Raw genomic sequence first — 10,739 nt, 5'->3', positions numbered from 1 at the left:
GAGGCGTTTTCTTCCCAAACAGCATTTAAGCACGAGATAGAAGTGACCCTATGGGCTATTTTTCAGCTGTGTTCAGGGCTGTTGGTATGACACGTTCTGTAAAAGTGCACTGGTAGAAGATCTGCAGGGAAAGTGGCCATCCAGGGGAAGAACATGAATCTCATGTTCCTAGTTTTTCTATAAAATCCCACAAACAACTGTGGATAGTTCAGTTCTGTTTTTGGTGAAATAACAGCTGTGTCAGGGTGTTCTCATACAATGTTTATGGATGCCATATAAGCAAAACTGCATATAGATTTTGGTCTCTGAATCAGCATGACATGTCTTGCATGACTTTCTGGATGAAGTAACAAGTCATTACTACTGTGTACTGACTGAAAATGATACTTGAAAAACAGAAGATTGTCAGTAATTTCTTTGTCCTGCTGGTCACAGATTCAGCTTGGTTTCAAATGCAGAGTCAGTATGTGGCAGTGATGGTCACATAGATCTAGAAATCCTTTTAAATGCATATTTTTCGAACAGCCTTTCACTATATTCAGATGGGTTTAATATTAGCCAAAGATGGCTGTCTTTAAAGGTGTGCTTACATAGGACAAGTCAACAGTGAAGAAGAAATAATCAGAAAAGTCATTCTCACATGTACAGGGTTTGCACAGGCGGTAATCCAAGAAATTATTTCCATGGAGGAAATAATCAAGATCTCAGTGGTATTAAAAAAAATATAATTCCTCCATGTGTTTGCATTCACTGCTAGATGTAGAGATGACACACACCTAATGCTTGTGCTCAGTCCTGAGTGACAGTTGATTAAAAAAAAAAACTCAGGAGCTCCAGACAGGAGACTATTTAAAAGAAAGGTGATTGTGAGTGCAAGATGCCGCTCGTCTTTACAGCGAGCATTTGAAGCTGAGTAAGGTAAGGGCACTGCCTTCCCTTCAGACAGCAATACACAGCTGATCCTACAGAAGTGCTGAGGCATTGGTTCTCTGCGTGCAGATTAGCTGTAGTGGTGGTGGCCACCAAAGCATGCAGAGAACCTCCTTATCTCACTTGCATTAATAGCATGAGTGCAATGCTCACTGCCAGGACTGCAGCTTTGGAAAATGCCTCAGATCTTTCCTGCACTCAGTCCTGTTTTCTTGCAGCTGGGCAAACTTGTCACACATACCCATGTGGGTAGCTTGTCTGTTATCTGCAGTCTGATTCTTTAACTCAGTGCACAGCCATAAGGGATGTTTAATATTGTAGAGCTATAGAGTGTCCAAAGTCAGAAAGGACCCACAGGGATTGAGTCCAACTCCTGGCTCCACTCAGAACCATCCCAAATTCCAACCTAATGACAGAGCACTGTCCAAACACTCCTTAAACTCTGGTGCTTTGGCAGCCTGGGCAGCCTGGGCGCCTGGGCAGCCTGTGCCAGTGCCCAAAGTGATTCTTTCTCTCATTGCTCCAGAATCAAAAGTCTTAATCAATTACAAGAAGAGATTAACAGCTGATTTTGTCATAAAGTTTTTTGTAGCTCAATTATTGGAACATAATTTATCTTAACTAGTACAGGTCTTCAGTCTGGATTATTTAAGAGTTTTGTTAACTTGAACACACTGCTGTAAAGCTGTCTGCTGACTAAACATCATGATTAATACATTTGCTAATTCTAAAAAATCTATTGTATTTCCTTTGAGAAACGTATTTTAGAAAACTCATCATCCATTACCAAGCAAACAGAATTTTCTGATGTATACATGCTTGGAATGACTAACGTCACCAAGTCAAAGAGATGAAACCTCGTTGTACATATACTGCAAGTGCCATGCATAAGCCTGTTTTCAGTACAAGAAAACTGGCATTTGGGGGAGGAATTTTCTTTTGTCTTTCCATCTCTTGATCTCTTGCCCGTGCACAAGATAGAAAGGTGGTGTGAAGAACTCATGTGTGGTCTAAGAGTTGTGCTGTCTCTTGGCATAGTTATTAAATCTGCTGTTCACATATTATCAGCTCCAGGAATATAATTCTTCAAAGAAGTGAAATCTAATAATGATGATATTCCGTAACTTCTTTTGGAAACTTTGAATTTTGTTTAATTTCAAGTGCTTTTTTGTGTACAGACCTTCTGTACCTTCAAGTCTTCAAGTGCCAGCAACAGAAAGCTGTGATCTCCAACTAGACAGCAATGCGTGCAATTCCTAAAGCACATCCATAGGTTACCATTTGGTTTTCCTCTTGTTTGCAGAGGAAGGTATGGATACATGTGCAATGCCTTTCTACAACCTTTATATTTACAGGGACGTGGCTGAAGAGTAGTTTGGGACTTGTGCAACAGGAAGGAAATCAGTTGACTTGGACTTACATTGCCCCTCAGCTGGGCTACTGGGTTGCAGCCATGTCACCTACTATCCCAGGTAAGATGGAATTGAATTTCACTGGTATGTCCAACGTTGAGTAATTATTTATTTATATATAACGTTTATATTTTTCAGAATGACCTCATCTGAGATGCCCCAGCTTGATCAATAATGGATTATTAGAAAGCTGAAATCTGAAAGTAAAGGGCTAAAATCTTTTGGGGAATGTGGGGGGCAAACATTGTGCTCCAGAATTGTTTTGAGTATGCTAATCTCTGAATCATTTCAATGGAAAGCTTTTTAAAGTGTTCCTGCTTTGATGTGTTTGTCACCACTGCCTGGTAGAGCCATTGCTAGAAAACGAGGGGAAGTGCAACATCAGTGCATTGGTGCATCCAGCAGACAGAAAAATAATTGTTATGAAGTTTCTGTACAAAAATTCCCAAATTAATGCGTTCACCCAAAACCAACATCATCCTGGGTCAGAAGTTTACTCTTTAATTGATTGTAATTTTTTTTTTAATATACTGGAGATGCTGGTTGCCATGACTTAGGTTTTGCATCACCTTGATGACTAGTTAATTTATACCATGAATAACATAGGGTAGAAGCTGCAGAAAGTGTATTAGCAGAGTGACACTGGTAGATGGGCTTACTGGTTGCCATCTGCAGGCCTCTTTGCATAACGTTAGAACTTTTGAACTGTGTTTTACATGTACTTCTGTGCCCACAGAGATGATTAATGCTGCAGTTTGCTCTTCCCTTTTCCTGTCTGAGGCAGCCTTAAGTTTCTTGCCTTCAGCCATGACAAGTCAGAGATAACTTCTGTATAAATCAATCCAACAAAATACTTTTCTTCTTAGAGATTTTCTGCGTTAGGTTTTCTGGATGAAAGCCAAGCAGTAGAAATGAAAACGTTCTTGTCTTGGCTGTGCAAAACTAAATAAACTATATCTAACCAATGAAACAAACTCTGTTTCTAAAATCTCCTTGCATGTTCCATGTAGTCAGTACATCTATGTAGAGGATTTGGGACTTTTGCTGTGTTATTTAAGATTATATTAAATGAAACTGATGGAATATTCAGCTGATATACTGTAGATCAGAGGTTAGATAGCTTATCCTGATCTGCACTGCACTATCACATTGAATGTAATGGAATTTTGCACAATAACTGTACATAAAGAAAAGGTAGCTGCTCTGAGCAAATGCCACAGCTTGTAAGGAAGTTACCAGTCATGACATTTGCCCCCTAATTCTTTAGTTAGAAGGCAGCCTGTAACTCATGACGGGAGAAGGCCTACATTTGTCCTTGCAGTTTATCTTGTATGGCAGAATTTCAGCTCATATTCTCCATTTTCTTCTTTCTGACGGTTAGATCAGAGTTCCTAACACTTTGTTCCAATGAAAGCAACGTTTTCATGAAAAATTCAAATGATTTTTCTCTTCTCCCTTCTACTTAATCTCCTGAAGCCACATTATCAATCAATTATGTAAGGGTAGTAGTGGCATAGCATTTACAAATATTTAGGTTTTCCAACTGTAAGCTAGTCGATGTTCTTTTAATTAGGCTAATGTATTTTCACTTATTTTGTCTCCTTGTTGAATCTGTTTGGATTTCTTATCTGAAAAAATGGACAAAAATGAGGTTTGTGTTCCTAGCAGTGGCTCTGCAGACCACTCAAGATCCACAAATGAGGTTTTAGAAACCTCATGATCTAGAACCTTAATGTTTTTCAGTTTTGCTGTCTTCCACAGTACATGCATGTTGCTCTGTCAGCTGGTGCTGTACCTCATTAACAACAGATGGAAATTTGGGCTTTTATTTCAAAATCATGAGGAGGATTTTACAAACCAACAGAGTTACACATGCATAATTGTGAAGAGATGCTGTCCACACATGTGCATTTCTTTGTATGCCAGAACGTTTGCTAAGCATTATTGAAACCTGGAGTTACAACACTGGTTTGCAAGTGGCTTGCTTTTTTAAGCTACTGAAGATCCACGTGGCTGGCTTGATCTAGACTAAAGAGCACCAACACATCTTCCAGTGAATCCTGTACTGCAATGTACATACTCATCAGTGCAAAGCAACACAAACGTTGGAGAGAAGTTGTTAGCTACAGTGCTGCTATGTGCATTACAGTGCTGGAAGATGCAGTGATGACTTCTCTCCAGTGATGAGAGCTTTAGTGCACTGTGTCAGCATCAGGACCTGGAAGGCAGCATTCACTGATGCATGCTCCCATTTGAACTAACTGCTTTTCCACAGAATGATCTATTTGGACTTGCAGTCATGAAAACCAGCACACGCTTTCTCCACAACTTGCTCCCTTCTTCAGAGGTGGTCTGCTCAATAGGCACCAGGGCTATGAGCGGCAGTGTTGCTCGCTTAGCATCCTGATAACCAGGGAAGCTGTCCCTCTCTGTTTATATTGTTCTATTTCTTGTTTGCAGGCTGTTGCGCATCTAAATTCTCTTTTCTGGCCTTCCAGGTCCCGTTGTAACGCACGACATTACCAGCTATCACACCATGTTTCTTTTGGCAATTTTAGGAGGGATGGCTCTCATACTTCTAGTCTTACTGTGTCTCCTTTTGTATTATTGCAGGTAAGATTCACGTCCTGGTTACTTAGGTCATGCTGGAAATTAAGCTCTTTTTGTACTCATTAAATTAAAAGCTTAAACTTTTGTACTTAGAATAAAAAAAGAAAGAAAGCATTTCTGAAAAGGGAAGAAATATTGAAATCAGATTTCATGTGTTCCTGGCTACTTACAGCACATACAGTCCCTGTCTCTGGTAGCATGGTAGCTAAAGGAATCTGAAAGCTGAATGTGCACATCTATACCTGTGTTTTCTAAAACTTCATATCCAAAAACAGGTATTGGTCCAAGATCTCTGCAATTGTACCTGTTTTGCACTTGCCAACTGACCTTTTAAAATCAGTCCTGCATTAAAAAGAATGTTCAACTTTTATCAGCAAGTCTATGTTAACGACTGATTTTGTATATGCCTCCTGCAGGCATTTTGCTCCAATTTGTAATTGGTGCTTGAGATGCTTGCAACTGACATAAGTTGCTCTGTAATTTTATCCTGCTGCTAAGATAAGGTTTTAATTGGTAGGTTAAGTAATAGAAGCTCAATTCCCCCCATCGCTAATCACTGCCCGAAAGCCTCCCCTTAACACACACCTACTGTACTTGTTTCTGCATACAGTAGTCCTAACTGTATAACTCTTTTGTTACTGGCTTTTATAGAAGAAAATGTTTAAGACCTCGTCAGCATCATAAGAAACTGCAACTTCCCACAGCACTGGACACTTCTAAGAAGGATCAAGCAACCTCTATGTCCCATATAAATTTAATATTTTCACGCCGTGAGTCAGAATTTCCTGGCGGGCTCTCTGTTGCTAGCAATGGACACACTGAAAACTCAGGTGCGAAAGAATTAATCAGTGCTGTCCACATGGAGATGGTGTCACCTAGTGGAGAAGCAGATATGCATACACCTATGCTCAAACACTCCTTCAGTACTTCCCAGGAGTTCAGCTCCCGAGAGGAACTGCTCTCTGACAAGGAGAAAGACAAGAGCAGAATTTCCTTGGATGACCTGACTCCCAGCGGGTCTCTGAGAAAAGACTACCACAAATCAGCAGATAGTTTTCCTTTAAAGACAAGAAAATCTACAGAAACAGCTGAAGGCTATGAGTCCCCCGTCAAAGATGAATATAGGAGAAGTTACAATGCTATGCTATCTCAGCCTTTATTTGAAAAGCAAGAGAGAGAAATTCAAGTATCTATGAACCATATTGCTACTGGAAGTAAATACAATATTCAGGAACAAATATACCCCACACCTTCAGCTCCTGAAAAAGAGCTGCTGGACTGCAGACCTACTGAATGTATGATGTCTCGTTCGGTCGATCACCTTGAAAGACCTACATCTTTCCCTCGACCAGGTCAGTTAATCTGCTGCAATTCTGTTGACCAAGTTAATGACAGTGTTTACAGAAAAGTTTTGCCTGCACTGGTGATCCCGGGTCATTACATGAAATTACCAGAGCACTCTTTCGTTAGCCAGCCGCTGGTTGTCCCCGCTGACCAGCCCATTGATCTAGAAAGACTTCAGGCTGAGCTTCCCAATCCTCATGCACGGCTTTTTCCACACCCCCCACAACAGTTGCAGCCCCAACAGTTGACATCACAAGCAATATCTCAACAACATTTGCAAGATGCAGGTGCAGCTGAGTGGAGTCAACAAAACGCTTCCATGTCTGAATCTATTTCCATCCCCGCCTCACTTAATGACGCATCCCTGGCTCAAATGAACAGCGAAGTGCAGCTTCTTACAGAAAAGGCGTTGATGGAATTAGGAGGAGGAAAGCCGTTGCCTCATCCTCGAGCGTGGTTCGTTTCTCTAGATGGACGCTCAAATGCTCACGTTAGACATTCGTACATTGATCTCCAAAGAGCTGGGAGGAATGGGAGTAACGATGCCAGTTTGGACTCTGGCGTCGACATGAACGAACCAAAATCTGCACGAAAGGGAAGAGGAGATCATCTGTCTGCACCACAGAGTCACCCACCAGTGCAAGAGCACCAGCAGAGAGAGCGGAAGGTTTCGGATAGCACAGCTTACACCCAACTTGTGTATTTGGATGATATGGACCAAAGTGGCAGCGAGTGCGGAACGGCGGTTTGTAGCCCTGAGGACAATGCTCTGCGATGCCTACTGGAAGGCACAAGTAAGAGAAGTGGTGTGCAGCTGCCCAGTCTGCAGGAGGAAACGAGAACTGTGGATACCAAACCAGAGCCATTAACTAGTCCTGAGCATGGAACGTCAGGTCAAGATGAGGAGGAGGATGAGGAGGATGAGGAAGATGACCAAGGTGAAGATAAGAAGAGTCCTTGGCAGAAACGAGAGGAAAGACCACTAATGACTTTCAACCTGAAGTAAGCTATTGTGAAAATCCACCATTCAGTGGAGTATAAAATTGCCAAATATTCTTTCTGTGGAAGTGCTTGATTTTTTTTTTTTCCCTTTTTTTTTTTTTTTTTTTTTTTTTGTGGAGAGAAAAGAGAAAAATAAACTGGTGAGCAACATTTGAAAGAAGTTAAACGCATTACTGTGTAAATGTTAGAAAAAGAATTAAAATCATTCCTCTGATTTAGCAGCTGCCTCCGGTGAGATAGCTGAACAAAGAGTGTGATTGTTATTTCATATACTTGATATTGGTCATCCAGGATGTTGAAAATACTGACAAATCGTTTTGGTTGGTTTATGACCTCAATCTCCTTAAGAATAGGAGCTGGTAAAGCTTTTGTTTTGTAGGCTAATTCTATGTTGATAATGCTACTGAAAGTATCTTAAAAACAAGAGTTTGACACATGGTGTCCAAAATTGTGCATTATCTCAATGAAAGGCTATGCATTGCTGCTTTTAGTAATATTTTGCTTATACTATGCTTTTCTTAATTTCACAAGTTGGTTGTAAACATTTTATGTCCTTTATTATAAACTACTCAGCAATTTATTTTAATGTAAAACTGCAGGAAACTTGAGTAGCATCCCTTAGCATTGAAGCCTTTTTATGAAACCAAACTGAACTTTGTGTCGACTAAGATTCCTCCAATTCTGGTCCCATTTACTCAAAGTGCCTTTTTTACAGTAACAATGAACAGTCCCTTCTTTTGCTAACTCCTTTTAATTGACCCCGTTTGGGATTTTATAAACTTCTGAACTTCTACCTTTTATTTTAAGCTGCATGTCAAGAGTCCCTTTTGTGCTGAGCATTTCTCATTTCAGTACAGTGTATTCTGTAGCTATCATGTATATTGTGGATTCTGTTTAGCCAGGGTAGACTTAGAAGACATTTTAAAGGGCCCAGAGTAGCCAAGAAGATAGTTTCATTGACTGTATATATTGTTAGCTTCCTCTGGAATCGTCTGAGCAAATCATGCTCATTAAATGGACTATAGGCCGAGCAAGTGGACTGAATGTGTCTGGAAAACTTTTTGGAAAAAAAAAAATGTACTGTCCTAAAGTGCCAGAATTACTCTTCTGTGCTTTCTCCATACAGAGCTGCTTGGTTATCCAAAAATTATGATTGAAAATAAACCGCAAAAAGAAATCTTTGTGGGCTTTTTCCTCTGTTTATGTTCATCACATTATTTTGTATTATTTAATGAGCAAAAGGCTTTGGTTTCCCTTATGCTTATGTGACTTATTAACACTTCCTTAAGCAGTTCCAGTGGGCTTCAGCCAATTCTGAAACGTAGACCTCTTTTCATAAAAGCACCACCCTCCGTCTTGATAAATCCTTCACTACTGCTTAAGTATCAGGGCAGACTTTGGAAGTGAAATCCCGCTGTCACCAGGCTTCTGTGTAGGATCTGCTTCTCGTGGGGCCGGTTTTTGTTCCGAGATTCCTGTGGGTACCTGCATTCACTGGGCACTGCGGACTTTGGCATGAATCGGGTTCAAAGAAGAGAAACTATGTGTGACTTCTACTCATGTGGAGTCCTTCATTTACATTCAGGCATGTTTCATTCTATTATTTTTACTCAGCATTACCAGCAGCCACGCTTAATAAAGTTAATTATTATGTAATCTATAAGGTGATTAGAGAAAGTGTTGTATAGTTCCTATTTAATTTTTAATAGTAAGCCTTCACTGTTGGTTTTTTTTCCTCTGTAGATGTCAAAGCCAGTGTAATTTGTAATTTCCATCTTACTGAATGTATTAGTCTGGGAGTCTGGGCTCAACCCAGGAGCTGAATCCAAATTTCATAGGTCCCAGTCCAGCACTCCTCTCCATCCACAAAACTCCATCACCTCTGCTTTGTTTTGGTTCATGTTTGACAGTGGCATATGTCTGAAGGAAATCTAAAATATCTGTATTTGTGGAGTGCATTAGATATTGAGATCTCCGTAGTGGCAGTAAGTTACCTTCTGGTGGTTGTGTGCGTTCCAGGTCTTTTTGTTCTGTTCAGGAGCTTTGCTACTGACCACATGTGAACTGGCTCTGTGCTACGGGTAACTTCTGTCCGTCTGTGCAAGGTCATCGAACACCAAATCCTGCCTGCTTCAAAGGGATGGTATTTATCGGATTTCAGTCAGTGCTGGTAATAGTGTCACTTACTAATCAGAATGCTGTATCAAGTGAACATTTGGTTACAATTCCAACCTACTCCAATTACTGTGCTATTTAATTTTCAACTTTATGTTCTCTTAAATCTGCAATTTTTAATTACATTCTCTTTTTACAGATTCCTTTGCAAATTTTCCATCTTTATTATGTTGTGAAGTGAAATTGTTGCTATTAAATTGCAGTGGTTTCTTCCTTTAATCGTGTCAGTTTTATGTTCAAAAATGTATTTTGATGGTTTGATCATTTGTGGCCCTACTACGGCAAATGTGTTCAAACAAACTCAATGTGGATATCTGGTAAGTCTTAAAAATAACATTTTTTAAATTGCTGTATTATCACTGGCTGTGTAACAGTTTGAATTTGATTCTGCAGAACAGAAAGCATGGGAAATGAGAGCCTCGATGTGGCACCCATCTGAGCCATGTGTTAAATCAGAACAGTGACATCAGTCAGGTTATAGGGTGAGATCAGTGCATCCTTTGTACACACTTTGTCTAATCTCGAAGCCTAGTGACAAGTTCCTTGCTTTGATTTTCAAACACATATTGAGGCATGCTTTGGAAATATACGAAGACTTTTTTTTGTTGTTTGTATTTCACAATTGCCCAGTGAAGAAAGTATCAATATAGGTTCTAAAACACATGGAACAAAGTACAATTTGATATATCTCAGCATCAGCAGTTCCGGGTGCTCTCAGTCCAAGCAGAAGCTAATCTAAAACAGCAGTTGTCTTCATATATATATATATCTATGTATATATTTTTTTCATGGCAAGTATTAACAGGGGGAAATGCAAAGAATTGTAATGACAAAGCTTACAAAAATAATGTAAGCATACTGGACTCCAAAAACTGTTAGGAGCAGGTCTTCAATTACTGTGACAACCTTGAGGGTTTTTGAAGCAGCAGTGAGTGACAGAATAATTTCTAAATCTTAGATTGTGTTATCCAAAGGACATTTATGTCATAGGACCTATGAAAAGTTATGGCAGTTGGGACTTAATGCACACACTAAGAGCCCACTGACTTAATGGTTTCCCCTGCACCTACTTGGTTCCTGCTGGCACGCTTCTCAAAGCTGCAATGTGGAAATTGCTCCCACTGCTTTGCTCTTCTGCAGTTTGTACTGTAACTTCAGTGAATTGAGCACTCCTGGATGAATAACCTGGATGGTGGTTTCATTTTCTGCCTTTCATTCTAACCATGAGTGCTTCGGGAGACCAATTGTACGCTGATACTTCAAACC

General features: G+C 40.0%; 1 protein-coding gene across 1 annotated transcript in view; it reads left to right on the top strand.

Moving 5' to 3' along the window:
- The window catches only part of FAM171A1 (family with sequence similarity 171 member A1), an 84,897-nt gene extending 76,422 nt beyond the window's left edge, over positions 1–8,475 (top strand). The window contains exons 6-8 of the mRNA XM_042889123.1: positions 2,286–2,402; positions 4,841–4,955; positions 5,604–8,475. Coding sequence (XP_042745057.1) covers positions 2,286–2,402; positions 4,841–4,955; positions 5,604–7,302 — 1,931 coding nt within the window. The 3' untranslated portion in view covers positions 7,303–8,475. The remainder of the gene's footprint in view (positions 1–2,285; positions 2,403–4,840; positions 4,956–5,603) is intronic.
- Positions 8,476–10,739: the final 2,264 nt, after the last annotated feature.

Source organism: Lagopus leucura, unplaced genomic scaffold, assembly GCF_019238085.1.
Source record: "Lagopus leucura isolate 7727_CA_CO unplaced genomic scaffold, USGS_WTPT01 Super-Scaffold_100157, whole genome shotgun sequence".
NCBI lineage: Eukaryota > Metazoa > Chordata > Aves > Galliformes > Phasianidae > Lagopus > Lagopus leucura.
The sequence above is the reverse complement of the archived record's forward strand: the minus strand, read 5'-3'. Positions and strand labels throughout refer to the sequence as shown.